Below are 24,555 nucleotides of genomic sequence, written 5' to 3'. Positions count from 1 at the left end.
GACAACAGTTGATAGAGCAGAAATTGTTACGATGATCACGAGTGTTTCAGATTTCATAGAAACCTTGATTGAGAAGCTGGTCTAACTTCTTCCACATAGTTATGTGTCCAAAGCACAATCAAATTATTACAAGTCCAGAAAAAAAAATTTGCAAGAAGGTGATGTTTTGATTGCAATGGACTTTTCAGAGAATTATTCCTTTCATGTGCAAAATGAAATCCAGGGCTTTCACTGGACACATGCCCAAGCAACTGTGCATCCAGTATTTTGCTATCACAAAAACACCGACTCCGACATGGTTGAACACTTATCCCTTTGCATTCTATCAGACATACTGGTTCATGACGTGCAAAAGGTGTATTACATGCAAATTGCAAAGTTTAAACGTCTTGTCAAATTTATCTTGTCGTGCTATGGCTGGTGCTGGTTTTTAGCACCGTGCCAAGTCAACGCACCAACAAACGACTTGAGCTTTATTGAAGTCTTACACCAATACAAAGAAGAAGACAAGCTGGTAGCAGAGGTAGCGCTCAAATATTTCATGCTACACACATGGTACTTGTCTGGAGAACTTTCTCCCTTAGCCCTTTTCAGCACCAAGACACTGCCAGCTAAGAAAGCTGCAATGGCAAGAGCAATACTGAAGAAAATGAAAAATTTCAGACAGCCATTAAAAAGATTTGTAGAAGGTTTTGGAAAACTAAGGTTGATTCCAATGTTGTCAGCCACCAAGTTGGCTGATCTAATCAATGAAGATTCCTGGTTCCTTTTTGCAGCACTAAAGCTTGGCCATTGTACAAGTTTCATGGATGAAGATGTTCTTCAGTGAGACAGCTGTCCTTCATATGCAGCTTGCTGCACAGTTGTAAGGCAGCTGAGAGTAGTGAATGATGCAGCTGAACGGGGCGTCAAGCTTGGATGCGACCATGTTTTATCGGCAAAGTCTGAACAGAGATTCCCAACTGTTCTGCAGACTGTTGAAGGCAGCTATCGGCAGCGTCCGAATTTACGGAAGAAGGAAATGAACAACAATGTTCAATGGATACTGCATATTTTGTTGAGCAGGCAACTGTGCCTTTTCTAACTGAGTTATTTCAATTCGGAAAATACAGAATTTTGCAAATTCGGCAAAACAATGTGCATTTATTGGTGTTTTGTGACCAAAACAGTGAATGTTAAAGTTTAGATAAAGTTCAGCGAATATTTTTTTGCAATATAATGATCAAAAGGTGTGCAGTTAAGAGAGAAAAACCCTAAAATGAATGATTTAACGCTTTTGGACTAACGGTACATATGTATACTAGGGTGTTTTTAATTTTCTCATATCGTAAGTTTGATTTGTACAGGGCACCAGGTTGTTACAATTGGTAAGAAAACAATGTCTTTCAAATTTCAAGAAATTATTTCAACATTTACAACTTGCGCAAAGAGGTTGAAAAATTCGCAAAATCAATAAAACAAGCAACTTTACAACACGCAACCAAATAACCAGCTTTATTCAGTGCTTTTAATATGCACGCATTTCAGGCACGTTTATAGGATAACAAAGCAAATATAGCAACAAAGCAACTATTCCTCTAACAACCTTTACACCGTGTTTCACCCATAACCGAGATGATCAGAAGCAGTGGCGTATTTAGAAAGCTTATTAGGGGGGGGGGGGGGGGCAATACATTGTGTCAGTCAGCCGTGTAGCGGTCCAGAATCTAATAATAATGTGATGTTGACAGGCTAAATTCAAGAATTGTTTCTTGAGAGAAGCTTCGATCAAAACACAAACTCCGTTCTGCCAGCCAGTATTGACACTGGTTGTGTCGAAACACATTGCACGTACAAGATCCGCTATGCCCCAACTATATATTTCGGAGACCACTGTTTCAGCTTCGACGATTGATTTCCCGATTCTAGTTTTGGTACAGCCAGAAGTTTGGTAACGTCTTTGCCAGACACTAAAATTGGCAAACGGTCTACTTTGATGTGATTGTATTGCTCATAATCACCCATGATCTTCCCATCCCAATGTATGGTCAGTGGGGTGCAAGGGTCAAAAGCCTCCCTAATTTCGTCCGCCAGCTTTTGGCGATAGATCTGGCGAGCTTTGTGAATTGAACTTGGGCTAATCATCAGATCACGGGTTGGATGGAGCAATTGCTTGGACACCGCCAGTGCATTTAAAATATGAACGGCCTTCCTCGAGGTAGAATTGGTCCTGTCCAATGCTGCTGCTATCTCGAGGGTTACTACAGCAATTTTACCTCGTCGGAATTTCGGCAGACAGCTTGCAGCACTGGACCCAGGCTGTTCGGAGCACGTCGATCCACCAGCTAATGGATGACGCCCATCTCCAGACTTGTCGAGATTATCTTCTTGCTGAGTATACATTTCTGAACCATTGGATTCCAGTATGGTTAAATTAGTAGATTCGGCAACACGAACTGCTTCCGCCTCAACTCGCTCTCTCTCCTTTAATGCTCTATTCCTCACTCGCTCGTCTCTCCTGCATAGAACCATATCAACGCCAACCATGGAACCTAGGCGTCCCTCTTCTCTCTGGGCAAGAAGGAACTGGCGATCTTCTATGTTGCTCATTTCCAAAGCATTACTGTGTGCTATATCGAATAGGTGATCCAATGATTTCTTAAAGTCTGTCCGTTTGATTAACTCAAGCGCACTCTTACGATTGATAGATTTTTTCAAGTTTTGCCATTTCTGGTGTAATTTTTTCACCTGATTAATCACATGGTTTTGATGGCGTGTTGGAATTCGTGCTCGACTCCAAATAGGCAAAAGCAAACTGAAATAAATGCAACAGCACAACAGACTTGACAGTGTAATTTTTGTAGTTTTACGAGGTGTTGCAATTGTGACGTAACAATGCTTTATTTGTTCTGTGAAGTGACGTAGCCTACAAGTACCGGTAATTGCTTATATTCCGCTGCTAAATTATAGGCTAAACAACCTAAACTTTAGCTTCCTTGCGCAAGTAGTAAATGTCGACGGATTTCAACAAAAATTTGCCAAAAGGATTTTTTTACTGAAAGGAAATGAACACCACCCTGTACATTAATATTAACAATGGTTAGAATTTTGCGTATTACGCTAAAAACACCCTAATGTATACCACAGACATGCCATCTGAAACAAGGCTTTTCACATTTTTCGCTCGACGTCTATATGTCAAAAATTCATTCGCGATGTGGTACCCCTAGATCCAAATCATTTCGCATAAAACTTCATAGGTGTGTTTACTTTGACAAAAGGAACACTTCTAACAACTGCAGAACAAAATTTAAACGAAAAAGGGCAGATGATGCATCCTAAATTGTACACCTAGATCCAAATCATTACGCATAAAACTTGCAGGTGTGTTCACTTTGACATAAGGAATACTTCTGACAACTGCAGAACAAAATTTAAACAAAAAAGGGCAGATGATTCACCCTACCCCACACCCTCGTGAATGTTGCCACCATCCCTTCCAACGTCCCCCTCCCCCAGTCTCTACGCTGGTGATTTCAACTGCCAGCACATCGACTGGGGCTACAGCAACACAAGCAGCGACGGAGAATTGCTGGCTGACTGGGCCTCTACAAACCACCTTGCCCTCTTATTCAATCCAAAGGAACCAGCCTGTTTCCACTCCAGCCGCTGGGGAACAGGAACAAATCCTGACTTGGCCTTCGCGAGTGTTGACAGCTCTCTTCCAGAAGACGTGTGCTTGAGAAGTTCCCGCGGTCCCAACACCGGCCGTCCCTCATCATCACCCCAACACTTGTGACTTTTGTCCCGAGTTCACCGGTGAACCAAAGGAACTTCAAAAAGGCCGATTGGAATCAATACAGCCTCCTGACCAATCAGTCTGCTGCAAAGTTACCATCGACTGAAACATGCAACGCAGACGAAGCATACCACTACCAGGACTTCTGCAATGCCAGTGTGAAGCTCTCTATCGCTTATACCTAGGTGCCACTGCCCAATGCCCATTAGTGGCGCTGCTTCTAACACCGCCGCCACCAGACTACTTGAGCGGCTGGACACAAAGAAGCTTGAGCGATGGAACGAAGCTGTCCAAACCATCGACTTCTCACTAGGGTGGATCGAAAAATCCAAAAATTTTATTTTTCTAAGCTAGTATGTGAAAAAGGTGCGAAATACCCATAATAACATACATGCAAATTTTTTTGGGGTTTTGACAACTTTTTGATCGCCCCCCGCAAGGTTTTAATTTCCCTAATATCGGGTTTGAAAAAGTCTCCCACAAAATTGGTCAAAAGCATAAATACTGTGTGACTCACCTTTGCGCTTTATGATGTCATAATAAGCGACTTATGTTTAAACAAATAGGCTACAGTTGACCATTTTATCACCATGGATAAAATACTTGGTTGTGTATCTCAACAATTAGCTGTGATGTAGAATTTGATTCTTCAAAAGAATTCTAGATATAAAAGAAGCTTTATAGTAGATTGGAGTTTGCTTGCACTGCAGGTTCCACAAAGTTTAATAAAAGTTATATGCGCTTCTTACAGATTAAAAGGCAGTTCACTTAGACTAGTACCGGTAACCCTACTGGGCGATGTCCTAGTTTTATTATTACTTGGTGCTTCCCTTCATCAATCTTCACCATTCAGCGTACCAGTTTGACTGCTCTGGTGAATGTAGAATTGATCTGGCGATGCGAAACCCAGGATGCTTGAATCACTCAGACACTCACGATGGCTGACTAAAGCTAATTAATAGAACCCTTAGATTATATTTCAGCGATAACAATCCGTATGAGAAACTGCAAGCATTGGTTATGTTCATTATCCGTGTTTATGCTCCAATGTGGTTCACAATAAAATCACACTCATTTTGCAAAGATGGAACTAGACACATTCACCAACTGATAACCCCATCACAATATCTTAGTCAGAAGCACAAGAAAACTATCGACCCAGTTATACATCGCAACTTATACTTTGCTCATCCGGAATCCGGAAAATATAATTTTGGCCATGACGACTTACCATCGACCACATATTCGAGAACTAGGCCTGCATAGAGTGATGAAAGGTAGAGCTGCAAAACCGGGCGGAAAAATACGAAAATTTAAAGTTCCAGCAAAGCTTAATTTTGATGCAGTGAAATACTTCGAATTGATTAACTGGACAGATCTTCCTATCACGGAGCCTCCTGTAATTAAAACAATGACGGATGCTGAGCTCCTGCAATTCATCATGATAGATGTGACTCCCACTGTAATTTTTCCCAAATTTCCATGTCACACGCAGGCTGTTAAAAGGCTCGTGAAGCTGGTTACCGACGCATCTAAAGCAGTTTGTGGACCGAAATATCGAGACGGCTTCATTTGTGCCCGAATTGCTTCTCGTCAGTTAATGCCAACATTTGAGTCTAAACGTGACTTTGCCCACTTCAATTTGTAACTGTTTATTATAGGCTATTGCTTGCAGTCTTTGTATGCATGAGCGCATAAATTAATAGGAAGTGACTTTGCCAATGGGCCACCTGTCAACCCAGTCATATAAAGTTTAAGCTTGTGAGTCTATACTCGGCCACCTGATGGTGAATGTTAATAGGCGTTTACCTGTAGGAACCGCGGGTGGTCCATCCGCCAAGTCACTTTAAAATTAATATGTTGAAAGAGGGTGAAGTCAAAACTCTTAAGTACACACATTTTCATTGTATTTGGTGTTATATTAAAACCTTTTGCCATGTCTGCATAGCGAGTTAAAATCGAAAAAAAATTTGCCATGCAGTTCTTGTATGTATGAGTGCCTAAATTTGTATGTCGCGGGGGGAGATCAAAAACTTGTTCAAACCTCTTCAATTTTTTACATAGTGTTTTGGTGATATATTGGCAACTTTTGCCATATCCAGCTAATTAAAATTAAGAAAAAAATTTTTTTTTGCCATTTTTGATCCACCCTACTTCTCACACTCAAGCCGCTAAGCATGGAGCATCATCAACAACCTCACTGGGCGCTTGGCAAACTCCCCTCGTCAGTGCCCCGTTTCTGCTAATGCCATCACTTCCCAGCTAGTGCAGAACGGGGTCTACAAGGCAACTCTCTCAGGCTATCTCCAGAACTGGCGACTGAAACTCAGCGAAACCAAAACTGTGGCAGCAGCTTTCCACCTCCATAATTGGGAAGCTGATTGTGAGCTACACGTCCAGAACAACGCAAAATCTCTGTCCTTCTTTCCCGAACCAAGATATCTTGGGGTAACACTGGACAGATCGCTCACATACCGCCACCATTTGGTGTCACTGCGCTAGAAACTCACATCCCATGCTGCGATACTTAAGCGCCTGGCAGGCTCTAGCTGGGGGGGGGAGGGCTGACACTTTGCGTATAGCAGCCTTAGCCCTTGTCTACTCTTCAGCAGAGTACTGTGCACCTGTTTGGTGCCGCAGTGTTCACTGCCATAACATCGGCACTGCCACTAACAGCGCCCTGTGCACAGTGACCAGATGCCTGCGTCCCACACCATTGGACAGTCTCCCCATTCTCGCTGGCATCCACCTGCTGAGCTTTGTCGCGAAGAAGCCACTCTGTCCCTCGGTCGACGGGCGCTGGGGCCTCACCACCCTCTCCACCACAAGATCTCTGCTCTCCCAAACGAGCACCCCCGTCGACTAAAGTCAAGACACCCATTCGTGCCAGCCGCTCAACTTCTTATCAACGAAGCTGTTGTACAAGACATCTTTGCGGCTGCTTGGGCGGACCATAAATGGAGTGCTGAATGGAAGTCAACCGCCACCAGACTATATTCATTCATCCCCGACGCCGACACATGCCCCATCGGTCTAACACTACCAAAACAGGCATGGGTGTGCCACTGTGCCTCAACCGTCTCTGTACGGGCGTCTGGCTTTTCGCTCAACCATGCACCATTGGGGAATAGCCTCTTCCTCCTCCTGTGAATGTGGTGCCATGGAACAGACCGCAGACCACATCATCAATGACTGCTCCATCTTCAAGCCACCTAATGAAGCGGAAGGTCTGCGTGTCATGGATGATGAAACCAAAGACTGGCTGCTCTCTAGTAGCCTTCCAGTGTAGTCCGGAAACATTGTGAATCTGGGGTTGTAAAAGGATAGACCCTCGGCCCCAGAGGCACACACGACGACAAAGTCTGAAAGAAAAAAATATTTTTGAACCAGGTACTGTAATCACTTTCTATCGGAAATGCCATGTCGAATTTTTGCCCTATTTTTCTCAAGAAAATAATATTGTATACTGTACCGATGTGGAAGGTCTTCTCAAAATGTTTGGTGTAGCAGAATACAATCCTCAAGATTGGCGACTTTTTATTGACAGCTGTAAACGAAGTCTAAAATGTGTTTTACTGCATAATGGAAATGTTTATGGATCTGTATCACTTGGACATTCAACAACTCTCAAAGAAAAGTGTCGTATAACAAAGTCAAATTTGTTTTGGAAAAAATTTCATATTATGAACACAATTGGACTTTTGCGTTGATTTAAAAATGATTGGATTTCTGCTTGGAATGCAAGGTGGATACACAAAGTTTCCTTGTTTTCTCTGTTTGTGTGACAGCAGGGCAAGAGATCAGCATTGGAAAAGGAAACATTGGCCTATGAGAAGTGAAATGATATCTGGCGAGAAAAATGTTCAAGCTCATTTTCTTGTGGAACGATCAAAAATTGTGTTACCTCCTCTTCATATTAATATAATAAGAATACTGTAATGGTGTTGCAAGCACAGTAGGCCTAATGCTTTTTCACCTTCATGATAACTTACGTAGAAAATTTGGGTATAATGAAGCAATTTGTAAAAGCACTCGATAAAGATGGAAATTGTTTCAAATATATTTGCACAAAATTTTCAAGATTAACAATTGAAAAGTTAAAAGCCGGCATATTTGATGGGCCTCAAATCAGAAAATTAATCAATGATCCAAACTTCCCATCCTCTATGAATGAAAAAGAACTGAGTGCCTGGGATGCCTTTGTGAAAGTTGTTAAGAATTTTTTGGCAAATAAAAAGGCATCCAATTACAAAGAGCTTGCGTTTAACTTACTCAGAAGGCTCCAGGATATTGGTGTTACGAGCATCAAACTTTGTTTTCTGCACAATCATCTAGAGTAGACTACTTTCCTGATAATCTTGGCAATTTGAGTGACGAGCAAGGGGAGCGATTTCATCAAGACATTAGTGAGAAGGAAGTCAAATATCAAGGAAAGTGGGATGCTAGCTGACTATTGCTATTGCTGGTCTATTAAACGCAATGATGCTTTTGCATTTCACTCTCGTAGATTTCTTGGGCAAGTTTATGGCAGACATTTAAGCAAGGTGAAGAATAAAATGCCACTATACCTAAAATTACCTATTAATAGTATGTTTGCGTGCACGTTTTTAAGTTCTTTGTTGGCTTGCTGAAATTGATATGTGTCTTTTGACAATATATTTGACTCGTGAATAGATTTCACATGAGCAATTATGCATAAGTGCACATGCACTCATGCAGTGGAATCACTGTAACTAGAAAACTAGACCTGATAGACAAAAACTGACTGCATTTTCGAAATCAGCGACCCCAAATAAAGTAAAAACAGCTGAAATATCTTCGGCACCAAAAAAAAGTTTTTTTTTGTCGGCTAGTGTAATCAAAGAAAGTTTTATAGACTCTCACAAAATGGATGAAAAACGAACTCATTTCTTTTTTAGGGGGAACCACTGTTCATGAGTTACGATAGAAACGTTTTTTCGATGATTTCCACAAGCGTTTGTTTCATAGTGCCTGGTTTCTTTCTCCCTGTTATTGAAGCCTATTTTTCGCTGATATGTTTGCAGGTCACTATTGTTGCCTGTATTGCGATGTGTCAAACATTTCCTTGTTTACTGAAACTGTTAATTGCAACTTGCAATATCTTTTGTGAAATGAAGTAACAACACCATACTCTTGCTTGGCGATGAATATTTTGATGAAACCGCTTGCCTCGCTATAACAGCGCAAAACAACTGGCCTCGTTTACTAGGCATTGTTAAAGAAGTCAAAAATGTTGTTAAATGAGCTTGGCCTGGCAAGTTGTTCGACTTATTTTGTTGCTGCAGTATTTTAAGATAAATACAGACGAAATCGGTTAATCGTATCACCTATTTGCCAGACGTTTTGATACGATTATGCGATTGATTCGTTTAACCAATTTACTAAAAAAAGGTTTATTGTGAATAATTGTTGAAAAGACGTCTATGCTGACTAGGCTGCAACGCACGTTACAACTGATACTACTTCTTACAACGGTTTACAATTGTGGTTTAAACTTTAAAGAGTTTACTAGTTCTGTGTTACGTAACACTATGCTGTATGTTCCAGCCAGCAAAACTGGTCCTTTTTACATTGGTTTATCGTCTGCAGACATTGAGTCAATGTAAAAAAGACCAGCTTTGCTGACTGGGAGAGCGTGTACCATCAAAGCATTTTTCTGCAAAGTGCTGCAATCGGACTGCAAATCGGCAATCTTTCATATCACCAATCTTTGTGAAGTCACAACTCGAACTTTGACCATTGAAGTTTTTGATTCATGCGTTCTATTTTCAGCTCCCTACCTGCTGTGTAGTTTTGAGTATGGAACGTAGAAAAACGCCGCTCACACTCACTGTTTGTTTTGAAATCGCAAAGGTGTTTTTTCAAGTCTTTTGCGCTGTCTCCTAAAATAATTAATTTGCAATGTTCTTCAACTAAACGAAACTGCACAAATGAAATTACGCACTACATTTCACAACAGTACTTTTATTCAGCAATTTAAAAAAAATTCTCCAAAGTTTTTTGGTTTAAACTTTTGGACATGCTTTCCAACACTTCCCTCTCAAGCTGAAATAATTTGTCCGCGTCCATTCCTTGGAAGGCCAGTCGCCGACGGATGACATCAAAAGCATTTAAAACTTCTTTATTATTCGGAGGGGTTAGTTCATCAGTTTCCTCGTCAACAATTTCACTGTCGTCATCTTGATCATGCACTACTTCGGAACACAGTTCCTCATCTGTTTGCACTCCCTTGTAAATTGTCATATATGCAAACAAACTCGGCATACGCTTCTTGTGTCAACGCTGGGGGGACTTCTTCTGGTAAAAATCCTAAAAAAGGTTCATCCGAAACAGCAGGAGTTAATCCGCGGAAAAAACAATTTTGTATTGTCTGTGCAGTGATGTCCTGCCATGCGGCGCACATAAAATTTATAGCGTCTAGAACATTAATTGCACGTGCTACGTTGGTGGCTGTAGCGTTTTCATCAGCTTCGATGGTGACCAGAAGTTTTTGCAACATACTCCATCGATAATGATGTTTGAAATTCTTGATGATACCTTGGTCTAAAGGCTGGACAGAAGAAGTTGTGTTCGCTGGAAGAAACACAACTTCTACTTGCTTAAGGTGAGTTTTGTCGATGTTGTGTGCAGAACAATTATCCAGCAGCAAACAAACTTTTCTTCCTTCTTTTTCCATCTTTTTTTCGAATTCGTTTATCCATTCTTGAAAAATAGTTGCCGTCATCCATGCATTATTGTTAGCCTTGTAGCTTACTGGCAATACACTCATGCCCCTAAAGCAGTAGTTCCCAACCTTTTTCATCCGGTGGACCCTTTTTGTTAATATTCAAATCTAAATTCCCCCCCTATAAATTTAGTTTGTTAAAAACTCGTTTACATTAACATTTTAATTTAAGTCTTGTAAGATAAACTAAACTTTCACTAGTAATAAGCTTTTTAGCCTGTAATATTCCTTTTCATACTAAAATAATTTAATTACGGGAATGAAGAACGTTGCTGAAAAGTATTTCATTCAAAGAAAAAAAAAAAGAGATACAAAGACCAGCTGAAAGTCTCTCTCAACCATGCAAACATCGCTCTGGATTGATGGGAACAACTTGCTAGTGACAGATCAACTCTGAAAAAAAAAAAAAAAAAATTAAGAAAAGCACGAAAATTTTCGAAAACAGCAAGATACAAAAGTCCCATGAAAAACGAAACACTAGAAAAGAAAAGCTAAAACTACCACGTCCCTCACCATCCATACAATATGATTTTTCCAACGTCCTTCCGATCATAGACTGGGCCTCCAAAGCCACATATGACATCACCGTCCAAAGCCAAATTCGAATGGACACGAGCTGGAGCCAACGACAATCAAAATATAATAGTCAATGCATAACAGTCTGTGTGAAGCTTGTGATTTTTTGTTTCGACAACTCGACAACAACAAAATGTAACTTAGTGGAAGAGTATTCGAAAGAGCATAACGAATATCATTCTCCGCGACCCGCGTCTAATCTGTTTCTCTGTTTTCTTTTCATTTGCAAGAGTTGAAAAACCTGATTCGCATAGATAAGTGAAAGCAAAAGGAAGGATACTTCGACTAGCTTTCTCTGCCACTTTGGGATAGGAATTACACGTTAATGGCCAAAATCCAGTGATTGAATTAATTTTCTGAATAAGTCTCTTGTGCAAGAATCCGTTTTGATTTCTAAAAATTCATTCTGCAATTTATCGGGAAGTTTTTCCATCAACAATGTAAATGAGTTTTGTATGAAATCAACCTCATCGTCATAAATTTCAGGAAAATATCGAATGAATTCCAATTCTAATGCTGTGAGATGTTGCAGAATCAATTCTTTTTCCAACTCTGGAAGAACCTGTTCTTTGCCGTCAACAACCAACACCAATGATAATTTTTTAACTACGGTGACATGTTCAATTGTTCATTCTAACTTTTCTCTTTCAATCATCAAGCTTGCTAGTGAAAGCTTCCAAAGCATCTTTAAATGCTGAGCGGTACAAGCATTTGCTCCTAGAAGGGCCACCCAAGCCAGGCTGGTCGAAAGGTAGAGGCCAGACAAAACGTAGTCTCCCCCCGATCAGGACAGCAGAGCCTTCTCATACCTTAAGACAATCTTCTAATGACAGTGACATAAATCAATCACTCTTTTCTGACCTGCCTTGAGCCAGCATGGAAGCAGTAGCCTACAGTTTGTAAATTCACATGGTATCAATATGTCAATGGCGCATGGATACAGATAACCCATGTTGATGCGCAATCTGCTTCAAACTGAGATGGCGATTGAACATATACCGTACCGTATGAATATTGGCGTTTTTCCCTTGCATTTTCAGATTCAGTTTATTCAATGGACCAAACATATCAACCAAATAAGCAAGGAATCTAATCCATCTGTCATCATTCAGCAATGAAACAAATTCCAATTTTATTTAAAGGTCAAAAAATAATTTAAGTTTGTCTCTGAGCTCAAACACTCGCTTGGATACGTTTCCTCTTGAAAGTCATCGAGTATTTGCCTGAAAAAGAAGTAGGCCTACGTGATGGTTTGCATCCATGTCAGTGCACACTGCACAGATGCTTAAATAATCGGGAGTTAAGGGCTCCTCCTTGGCGCTTTAAAGCTCTGGTCTAGGCCAACTTACTAGGCTTAAAATGCTTTACAATCCTAACACCAAATTCCCCCCTGAAAATTGCAAAATTCCCCCCTAGTGGGGAATTCCCCCCCCCCCCCCCGGTTGGGAACCACTGCCCTAAAGCATCTGGGTTTTGCTGATTTTCCGATCACTAAACGGCTTTCTTTTATCAGAACCATCCAGATTCGCCGTCAGTAGGACAGTTAAACGCTGCTTTGACTTTTTAGTTCCAAATAGCTTTTCTGTTTTAAAACACATTGTTCCTTCGGGCAACGCTTGGAAGTACAGTCCTGTTTCGTCACAGTTGTAAATATCGCAAGCTGCATACTTGGAGTGTATGTCAGGCCATACCTTTGACACCCAGTGTTCGGCTGCTACATAGTCGTGATGTTGTTTTTCACCATGCTGTCTTTTGAAAACAATGCCCTGGCTTTCTCGCCATCGCTGAACCCAACTCATTGATGGGTCAAAAGTGATGCCCATTGACTGGGCCAAGTCTTTTGCTTTTTGTTGAAGCATTGGACCATTGATTGAAAGCCCTCTCGTTTTGGCCTGTTTGAACCAACGCAACAAGACCTCTTTCACATCTTTTTGTGAACTGTTTCTGCAACGTTTCCTCGAGGGATTGATGTTGTTACGATGATTGTTCAAGAGCTTTTCCCGTACCTTCCATATCCGTGAAATTTGTGCCTGTGACACATCAAATTTTGCTGCAACAACTCTTTGCGGAGTTTTCTTCTCTAACTCTTTGAGTACAATTACTTTTTCAGCTAAAGACAAATCTTTTCATTTTACAGATTTGCTTGACATGTTGACTTCACAAAGCGGATAACTAAATGATTTTTCAAAAGTTGTTTAGATATATCATTACAATTCTAACGGAGTTTTTCCTATCCAAAATGTTGTTGTCTCAATGTTTGTTTCACACGTTATTGGGAGGTGTGATTATTCCGTTTGTCTGCTCTTTTGTTTTAACGAAGCTCAGCTGTGCTAAAGTTGGTTGTTTGCAGTGCGATGTCTAGCACATCAGATGATGGCCTGGGATTACAGACACTTGTCTTTGTTTCGATCGCATGCGTCTATCACTTTTGTTTCATGGCGCCTTTGAACATTGCAGACAATTAAACCAATCAAAAAAAGAGACCTTCCATTTTCGCTTAAGGGTACAATTATACCATTAAATGAATGAAGTATGCAAATGAGAAGCAAATCCTGATACTTTTATCCGACTGATTCTTTTAAGCGGTATACGGTTTAGGGATGGGCAAAATAGAATAATTAGCTATTCTAGAATATTCTAGAATACTGATAACCGAATATAGAATACAGATATCTATTCTAGAATAATTGACAATTTTTACCATCGACACATTTTAATGATTTTTATGACTTTACAAAAACAATGAACATCACAAAAATTGCTTATCGCAGTGTAACAGATTTAGGCTTTCTAAATTTTCACCAGTCAAACGAGATCTTAACTTGGTGGCAGTTAAACCTGCACTTGAAAAACATCTCTTTGAAGAAGCAGATGTAGCAGGTACACAAAAATATTTTGAAACTAACTGATAGAAACAAGAAAATTGGTTTTTGTTTTGCTTTCCATGTAGTGGATGCTTTCAACAACGTGAGATAGGTATCTATTTCTGAAACAGGGGAAGCCAAATTTGCTGATTCATCTTCACTACTGCAAGTAGCATCTTCAATCCCACAGCTCAACAAGTCGTCCATGTCACTGTACTGGCATACCGGTAGTACAGGCCTGTAGCCAGCCAGGGGCCAGGGGGGGCCTTGCCCCCCTGGCAAAATCCCAACATTCTCGAGCAACAGCTACAATTATAATGATTTTGCCCATTTAAATTTTTTCGCCCCCTCCCCTAAAAAAGTTGCCCCCCTGCTCTGCGGTAGTACAGTAAAAGCTAAGACAAAGCCAACTACCCGTACGTAGTTCTGCGGGGAGGGTCGCTAATGCGCACACCCTGTGGTCGACGTTGCCTTGCATTTTTTTTTTGAGTGGGATCTCACGATGTTGGGTGGCTCAGCGAAGGCAAGGACCCTTGTATTCTACCAGAAACAACTTAGGTTTGTGGTACCGAAATAGAGAAAAATCCTGAAAGCGGATTAAGCTGTTTCGTACCACACTTCCGCAAGACTGTGAGGACTACAAAGCGCTTGACAAGAAAGATCTCTTTAATGCGAACAATGAAACTCGTGCGTTTTTCCGACGCCGAATCGCACTGAATCGATAAACAATTCTACTTTCGCTGCAGCGAATTCGTTGCGATCAAACGGACTAGTACGAAGTAGATCGTTAAAGCGGTTTCAATTATCCGATTTTATATGCATTTTGAAACCGGTTAGACTCTACAACCGGTTATTCTATATTCGGTATTTCATTTTGCCCATCCCTAGCTTAACCGATGTTAAAGAAGGGGATACGAAGGCTTTTATTACGTCTGACAATAGAAGGGCTTTTGTGTATCGTAAATAATCTGTGTTTATCGTAAGATGACAATTGGCACCGATAGTAGTTTAATAAATCTTGTTATGATAACTTGCATTGCGCTATTAGCATCAGGCCTGGATATTCACAGCATGCTCATGGTTGCTTATTAATTCAACTACCTATCAGAGGTCGATCTTAACTTTTTTTTTCACTAGCTCACCGGACTAGTTGCTCCCCGTTTTCACTAGCCCGCACGATTTTTCACTAGTCCAACCAGTTTACTGACTTTTCTATTGTCTGACGATGTGTTAACAATAGCGATAACTAACCAGCTAACACTCAGCGTTGGACACTTTGTAGTAACGTTGAATCAGCATTTGATCACGATATATCAACAAAAAACGTTAATTTTGCTAACTGCTGCTTGCTGGGATGCTGGCTTCGTGCTGGCGACCTGCAGGGTTGCCAACCTGTCTTTACCAAAAAAAGCCAGACCTAGTCACAAAAAAAAGCCTAAAAAAAGCCAGCAAAAAACAGCTGAAAAAGCCAAGAAAAAAACAATTAGTATTCATTAAATGTACACATATAAAAGTGCACAACCAAATAGTGTCCCACCGAACTTTGACTTCAGCGACAACGCAGAAACGTAGTTAATGAAAAGACAAGCAACTAAAAAATTTTCTAGTTTCGGCTTCAAATCGAAATTCGGTCGGACACTACAACCAAATATAAGGTAGAAATTACTGCTCGAATTGATGCAGACTGAATTTTTTTCCTAAAAAAAAGCGCGAAAGAGAAAATTAAGCCAAAAAAAGCCAAAATTATGTTGGTTTTTTATTAATTTGACAAAAAATCGATGAAACATGAAAAAAAGTCAGAAAAAGCCTAATTTTTCTGGCTTTTTTTATTTAAAAAAAATTAGCCAAGCGAGTTGAAAAACAGCCAGATTCTCAAAATCTGGCTTCAAAAAAGCCAAATTGGCAACTCTGGCGACCTGGCGTGCTCACTACTATCCAACCACGTGACGTGTCTAGCGAAAATGCAAGAAAAAAGTAGTCACATGCTCAGTTGACCGACTTTGCAGCCTTTTTTGTGCAATTTCGCCTCTAGCAAGCAAATTTCTACAGTATTTCAGAGTGAGAGTGACCTCGCCAATCGCCATTTTGTAAACCAAAACTTTTCACTGGCGAATATTTTCACTAGCCAATCGGACTAGTACTGCAACATTTCTACTAGTCCGCGCAAATTTTCACTAGCCATTGGCTAGCGGACTACTGCTAAGATCGAACCCTGCCTATATACTTCCTTTACATCTAGCCTTCTGCAAAGGCTTTGTTTAAAAAAACAGCTTCCTGGTAACTTTTCAACTGTCTTTGTAAACAAGTATTCTTTAAATATGCTCTATGTAACGTTTACTAACTGTCTTTGGTAGCTGATTGTACCAGTTGCATTACAAAACAAGCCTTTAAGCAGCCGGCGGCCATGGCCGCTAAGTAGTGCTTGAATGACCGCCGGTGCTACCTCCTCAGTCGGCCAAGTTTGGCCGCCGGTTTCTTCTAGCCAATCATTTAATTTCACAATAGAATGATCGTAGGTTAACTGCCGAAAATATGAAGCATCAAATAGTGACGCAGAATTAGGTCAGCGCGTCATAATCACCAATGTTGTATTGTGCGAGAACATTTGCCATTGTATGGAATGTATAAGTCTTGTTTGTAATTCCTGACGTTTAATGACCGGCTGGTGGCTGGCAATATTGTCGTTTTTATGTTGATTCAATGTTGTCGGACATTTAATCGTTGTTAAAAAGGAGAACTAGGTTCAAAGTTGACATCCCAGGGGAAAACACGTTTCTTCATAGTTGAGAAATGTTCGCGCTGTGTGTTAATGACTTCACACCCTCAATGGTGACATCATAACGGTATAAATCGTCAGGTTTTATGAAAGGCGGTATGCAGTTCAAGCAATTTACTGAGCAGCGAGCAGTTGAAGCAATTTAGTGTCGTTAGATGGCCCCACAATACCGGATTACAATCCCGATAAAGCAGTTATTGCGTTACAACGATTCTACTTCAACAACGCTAAGTGATCATTTTAGCATTGTTGCAAGTTTAATTCTATTTACTTGTGCTTTCGTTAATTGTATTTTGGCCTCCAAGCACGCAGATTTGGCTGCCGAGAAGAAGCTCTCAGTAGGCCACGATGGCTGCCGGAAAAAAACACGAGTTTTAAGGCCTGACAAAACTTTCCGCAATTTTGAAAAGAACCTCTTGTTTCACGCGCTACAAACTACCGCCCTGGTAGTGTCATGAGAATAAGGCAATCGCTGCGAGTCTTCATATCCCCTTCTCTAGATATCCCTGTACTGCTTTCGTGCATCTAAGATAGAATGAATCATAGAGTTCCTTTACTCCTTCCCGACAGTTTTGAGGTTGGCCTCAGCGACTACACGAATCATTCTTTCAATGGCTTGAGTCTGTGGTGTGTATGACGACTTTACTGGGACTGACTTTATTGCATCCCAAAGTTCATCCTCACTCTTAGATGCTAATAATGGTGGTTCAGTAACGTCAATCTGTGTTCAGTCAGTCATATCAATATAATCTATTGCATTAAGATTAAGTTGATCAGCAAGGCGATGGAATCTTCATATCATTCATTGTAGATGAAACAGTCCTGAGATAAAAGTGTTTGTGCTTTCAGAATTCGCCCAGCAGTTACCTCACGAATGGCAGATCTATTTTCATGAAACATGGCATATAGCAAGTTTTCGGGGTGAGCTGCATTTTGCTTGATCGATTTGTCGATGACAGACTGCACTTCCACTGGCTTAAGTCCACGGCTGAGTTGTATCATAAGGAAAAGTACTGCTGGAGCATCGCTGATATCTGTGGCCATCTTAGTGGCAAACCATACAGACCCATATACAGTTGCAATGAATCGTGTCAAAGTCTTAACAGTTTCTGATAGATGGGTTTGACTAACTAACATAATAGCGGCACATTCGATTTTCTCCTGTGAATGATTATATTTCCCAGGATCTCTGTGTAAGAGTGTTTCAGAGCATTCCCCAAAACTGATTGCATGGCAGATTTCCAAAAGGTACATCTGGTCTGTGCTTAGATCCTTTGAATTGTCCAATTGCGGCAAATGGGGAGTTTCAATTTTATCAAACAATGCGATCTCCAAGGCTATAAGGTTTGACGACAAAATATTGCCAATTTCACCAAAGAATGTTTCTGGACAGATGTCTTTCCAAATAATCCAAATAGATGGCGCAATGGTAACTCACTGATGGGCAGCATAGGCCAAAATATATTCCACTGAACTTCATACTGGATGATGGATATTATCTTCTATGCTATCAATTACTCCATTACGATTCCCAGTGTTCACTGCTGTCTCGTCACAACCTGTTATTCGAATTCCATCCATGCTCATATTTTCGTCAATCATACATTTTGAAATGTCAACTGAACGACCACTTGGTGTTGTGACATGAGAGATGAAGATGTCACCAGGTTGTGTCAGTAAAACATAATGGTCTTCTTTTATTTTTCTCCTGTGGTGGTAGTCATCAAAGACACATGATTCATCCTTTCTCCCATCGAAATAGAGCGATATAAAATTATTGACCACATGTTGGGTTGGTTTTAATCCAATACGCCTCTTGACTCCGAGGCTATGTCTCACTTCCGTGGGTCAATAATGATGTCTGTGGAGAAGTCTTTTTCTAACACATGCTGCAAAGTATAATTGGCAATAGCAGCAACTGTTTCGTCAGAAACCATCTCTCGCTTGGCTTCCCTTGCAACACAGGGGATTAGGATATATAATACTATAGGCATTAGGCACTACTTGTTGAGACACTCTCCATGAAACTCGGATCATTATCAGATGAATAATATAAAGAGTCAGTTTCACAAAGCTTCTTGTGGCGTGTTAAACCGCACAGCTATTAGAAGTTCGCTTACTGCGCAGGATTGGGCAAAAAGATGAGGTAAAATGACAAAAAAAATTTGAAACCTTTCTCCCAATCTGGCAACCCTGTTATAGGAACAGAGGATCATTGGGGTAATGGGTTGCTATGCATAAAACGATTTTAAACTTTAAGGATATTTTTAGAAGGTAAAGTCGCACATTATGCTTAAATTTATATGATAAATGGAGAAATCAACCCATCCTAGTGTACACTGCAGCTCGGTTTGGCTAAGCGTTCTCCTTATTACAGTCAGGATACACCTAGCTGCATCTGACAATATCTGCGACTTCCACTTTGTGTTAACGCGCATCTTTCTCCTCACTGTCCAACAGCAGCAGACCAATTGTTCGGAGTTTTAGTGGTTTTCTATTAAAGAACGAAACACATATAAATAGTCTGTTGGCACAGAATACGAAAGTTAATAATTTTGGTGTATTAGTTTGACAATTATGGTACGGTACTAGAATAAAGTTACAATGTTATTTACCAAACTGGTTTGTGTCCCAGGTGCAGATCATCCAAAGTGACGCAAATAAGTAGTTTTGTTTGTCATATCCAGGCTTGCGCCCGGTGGTTGAAGATTTAGATTAAGTGGACGGGAAGGCAAGGAAGCCAATCTTCGTGTCCACCTTCAGGCATGCCTTTAAGTGTCCTGCCACAGACACAGCCGCATGCTCTTGAGCGCTGTCGAACCGGCGCCCTTTCGATTGCCGTTCCAGTGTTCTCACCACTCGGCTATCCAATATACACAGCAACAAACATAACAATACCACTGCAAAAGGTCTAATACAAAGTTTTGCTTTGAAATAAAACAAATAACACAACTACATTTCAACTATTGCTTTTCTCTGCGTTATGACTAGACCTACCTCTAGCTCTGACATTGTAACTTTACTCAAGAAATCAAATACTGTAGGCTACATAAAAACTTGGTCAGTGAAAATAATTTATTAAACATCATACAAATGAAGCTTTCGTTGATGTTGTCCATCTGCCAATCTTCGTTACACTCGACCGCCCAGAGATACCAGTAAAATGAGGTCATTGTCTTTTGTCGCCTAAGCAAAAACAATTCTTTAGCAATCCAATTTACGCTTCGTTTAAGTGAACAGCGTGATGGCATCGCACACAACTTACGACACAAACAAAAAGGTATAAAATATTCTACACTGGGTACGAAATGCATTCTTTTCTAGCATAAGAATCAACCTACCTAAAATTTTATTAGTGCAGCCCGCCACAGCTCTCCTTAGTGCCAAAGTGGACCACATGCGAAAAGGTTGGTGACCCCTGCTCTACCTAATGACACTCTAAACTCGATTTTGGTAAAAGTGGCGCCGACATGGTTTTGGAATTAGGCTCTTCAAAGTCTTCATATATCAAGAATCAAGTATATGAATTCTGACATACCAGCATGTATGCAGCATGCAACTCAAAACCATATATATAATTAATTCAAATTTTACTTTGCAGCTGTTGCAGAGTTCCGAGTAATTGAAGATAGAGCTCTAGCACACCATTTGCAGAATCGAGAAAGTACGTTTACAATTAATCTACCATACAATTGCTTGCCCATTAGGGACGGGTAGATTAATAAGTCATATTATTTTAAGGAAATAAAAATTGTATATTTTACTGCAAACTTAGTTGTTGATTCCACAGTCTGGACCAGCGGTTCTATCTTTCTATACAATTGCACTTGGACATTTGCTAGTAAACATGTGAAGTGAAGACTCGCTTTTATTTATGGATACAACACTCAAAAAAAAAAATCCGGTGTATGTGGGGTTATTGCGATCTGCAATAAAAATGTTTATTTACATTTTTGTCTAAGGCTTCATTTGATTCAAGGAAACTTTTTTGTTCTCTTTTTTTGTTTGTTACGTTTTTGTTGTATTGTAGGCTATTTGAAGGGTTTTTCTAGCAGTTTGAGAACCACTGGTTTGGACTATTGCAACTTAGAAGTGTAAGATAAAGTTTTCTCACATCATTCTCACAAAATTGACAGTAAATTAGTCAATTTTGTTTAAACTGACTCACTGATGTGTTAAAGTTGTCAATTTATTTCTTTTTTTTTATGTTGTATTTTTAGTGTTTGCATTTCTTAATCAATCTTTTCATATCAATCTTTTCATTACACTGTGCTGTATTTCTAAAGTATATAACACATTTATTTTGACGATTATGGCACCTGAGTGCGAGTGAGTGGGACTCTGATATTGTTTCAGTTGAGCACCATCTTGCTCTCAATGTGGAACAACGTCGTACTGCTATAAATGATTTAAAAACTGCAAAAGAGTGGCAAGATGAAGAAGACAGAAGAGCACAGTCACTGGCACTTGATGAAGAAGAAGAGCTGTAAGTACTTGATGAAGAAGTTGCTGTGAGTTCTGACTTGTAGGCTACAATACACATTCTTTGAAAATGTCGTTTCGCTGAAAATAAAAAAACAATCGCGTATTTTTGCACTACAGTGTTCAATTTCGATCATTTGAATATTCGAAATTGAATTTGTTTTCAATTTCCGAATTTCGATTTCGAATATCACAACTATTCACTAAACTGCAAAATGAGATTTTATTGAAAGAAACGACATGAAAATTCGCTAGAAAACGCGAAAAAAGGCCATGAAAATTTGCAAAAAAAGAACACAAAATAACGTCTACAGCTCCAGGCCCATGTTGTGTTGGTGTTTATGAACACAAGCTGATCGACATGGTCACCCGTCAGTCGGGATCTCAGCTTCGTGAAGGTCAGGCCAGTTTTTGAAAACGATCGCTCCGCTGGAGCCGAGGTCGCTGGGATCCCAAACAGTTCAAGTTCATTTTCACAGCGAGCGATTCACTGCCGCGACATTTCACTGCAGAGTGCAGAGGTTTCGACTTGAAAGCGACATCGAGTATGTTTGCAAGCGCATAAAGCTAAACGCACGCTCCGTCTACGTAGCAAATTATGTTGTTTTTGGGTGCATTCAACATCTGATGACATTGAATCGACACAAAATGGTAGATTTTTGCTATGTCCCAGGCAACAAAATCAGTCATTTTTACATTGATTCAACGTCTGCAGACATTAAATCAGTTTAAAAATGACAGATTTTGTTGTCTGGTGTTGGATAGTAGCATCGCAACTTGTTCATAGTGATTTGCGAAGCTGTTGCGGTTTGCATTCAAAAAGTGTTTTCCTGAGCAGTGAGCACTGCCGATCGCTAGTTCATCTATTGTTTTATGTATCAATATTCAATACAGCATAAAAAGTTGCCCCCACATAGAAATATGCGTGGGGACCTGGCATCCATGCAGGCCAGGGGAGCCTCGCCCCCCTGAAAAAATTTTTGCTCCCCCCCTTGGCAAAATCTCAACATTCTCAAGCAACAGCTACAATTATAATGATTTTGCCCATTTAAATTTTTTTGGCCCCCTCCCTAAAAAAAGTTGCCCCCCTTGCTCGGCGGTCTGGCTACGGCCCTGCCCCCACGGCTTAGGTGCCTATGGATTCGGTAAAAAATGGATAAAACTGCGACAAAGCTTAGCCTACACTTTCTGCTATTGCACAACCTAGCTATCTTCATTCTTGAGAGAAACTTGGCATTAAAAATGCCAACCTGGCATCCCTGGTGCAGGACTGGCCGTTGAACCCGCGAGAACGTGTGATAGTCACGTGATCTACGATGCGCATGTGTCGAAGTCTTTTTTCGCTTGCAAAATGCGACAAGACAGATTTCGCGCCACTCGCGTTACTTTCAACCGCGTTCAGCCGAAAGGGCTGCTATAATTTCGTATATGTCCGTTACGAAAAACGAATTCCGAATATCACCTTAAACTAATCGAAAATCGAAATTGAACACCCCTAGCTGCAAACGATCTGTCTAGAATTTAAATGCTGGAACAAAACTTGCACTTTTTCTTGTCTGAAATATATCTGTTCTGAAATAGTCTAGACATCGACAAGTCACCAATATACAGCTTTGTCACTAAATTTTCATTAAATTCTTTCTTTGGCTTCACCAATGATCCAAAAGGATGAGTATTGAGCAATGAGCAGTGTGATAAAATAATGAAAACAAAGGAAAGAGTACCACACTATTTTCAAATTCAAGTTCGGTTTATTAGTTTTGATTTTGAATTGAAAAAACTTAAATCTGACAATTTAGTGTAGGCCTACTCTCTTTTATTCTATTGATAACTGTAGGATATCAGTCGACCAGACTGCATTCACCAATTAGACTTAAGAACATTTATAGGTTATATACAATGGAAGAAATAAATAAACCAATAAAAGAAATTATGATAAGCAACAAAGGAATGACTGTGAAAATTTACTTTGTTTTTTTCGAACTGGCTCTACTTTGACAAAGAATTTTTGAAGTCGTTACTCGAAAGCTTTTCTATAGATAAAATCTTTCATTTTATCACTATTTAACACTTCTTCTTCAATTGCCTTGCCTGAACCAGGCATCGACGGCCTCAGATAAATAATTAGACCAAATGTTTCTATTATATATAATATATGTTGCATGAATGATTGTTTCTGTTTTGTCATTAAATTGTTCCAGATGTGTTTGTCTTCGTCTGCCAGCTGCCCGCTTTCCAAAAATTTTACCAGTTAAAAAGAGATGCTCCAGTTTTTGCTCTTATTACATGGCCGAGAAATTTATATTGTCTGGTTTTCATGCTTTTTAACAGAGTTCTGGTTTGGTTCACTTGGTGTAGAATTTCTTTATTTGTTTTCTTTGCCAGCCATGAAATGCGTTGCATTCTACGGAAGCACCACATTTCAAAAGCATTAATCTTTTCTGCCATTTTTGTTGAAATATTCCAGGTTTCAGAGTTGTAGTAAAAAACAGGATAAATATAGCATTTTAAAACTCTAGATCTTGTTTTGTTTTGAAAGAGGTATTTTTATTGCAAAGAATTGGTTTCATTTGTTGGAAGCTTGCTTTTGCTTGGGCTGTTCTTATATGTTGAGCTCTGTTTTGTCTCTTGCATTAACACTGTGATGTCATAATTGAATTATTTGCATTTGTCTATTTCAATTGGTTGTTATTGTAAAAAGTTCAAAAGAAGCCGAGATGAAATGAACTGTGAGGAATGAAAGGGGACATATACACTTATACAGGGGGGGACATATACATTATACAGGGGGACATATATGAAAAGGGTTGAGCATCGTGGTACAACAAAAGGAAAAATAACTTGAAAATCATAATATGGTTATTGTCACAATCAATATGCGAAGCCTCACGACAGGCTACATTAATTATGTCTTGACCGAGCATACTGTTTTAATTGTAAAATTCTTATACTGTACGATATGTTATTATCAGTTGCTGTCCTATAGTGACCTTTGATTGCGACATCCTTGTGTGGCGTGTTTCTAGAAGTTTCTGCGTACGTGCAAGTCTGGAAGCTTCTCCAGCTTGCTTCTCAGGATTTGCCAGGTGTAGATTTTCGTGATGTCACAACTTGGGTGTTTACGTGTAGTAAAACTTGGCCACAACAATGAGTTCTTATGATGTAACATTATCGTACCTCCTCAAAGTTACTAGAACAAACAAACCGGCTATAAATAGTGGTGTAATTTGCGTAAATTATAGTAGTGGTAGTTGGTAATAGATGTAGAGATTATAGTGTGACGATTGTTGAGAGTTGAATTGAGGTTAAAGTTATTGAATACGTGTGGATGAGA

The 24,555-nt window shown here is 39.9% G+C and overlaps 1 protein-coding gene across 1 annotated transcript in view; it reads left to right on the top strand.

Moving 5' to 3' along the window:
- Positions 1–24,555, top strand: part of LOC145765447 (uncharacterized) — a 90,606-nt gene that overhangs the window by 4,130 nt on the left and 61,921 nt on the right. The window contains exons 2-3 of the mRNA XM_082577269.1: positions 20,341–20,403; positions 21,096–21,225. Coding sequence (XP_082433395.1) covers positions 20,341–20,403; positions 21,096–21,225 — 193 coding nt within the window. The remainder of the gene's footprint in view (positions 1–20,340; positions 20,404–21,095; positions 21,226–24,555) is intronic.

The sequence above is a fragment of the Aplidium turbinatum genome, chromosome 2, assembly GCF_918807975.1.
Source record: "Aplidium turbinatum chromosome 2, kaAplTurb1.1, whole genome shotgun sequence".
Lineage (NCBI taxonomy): Eukaryota > Metazoa > Chordata > Ascidiacea > Aplousobranchia > Polyclinidae > Aplidium > Aplidium turbinatum.
The sequence above is the reverse complement of the archived record's forward strand: the minus strand, read 5'-3'. Positions and strand labels throughout refer to the sequence as shown.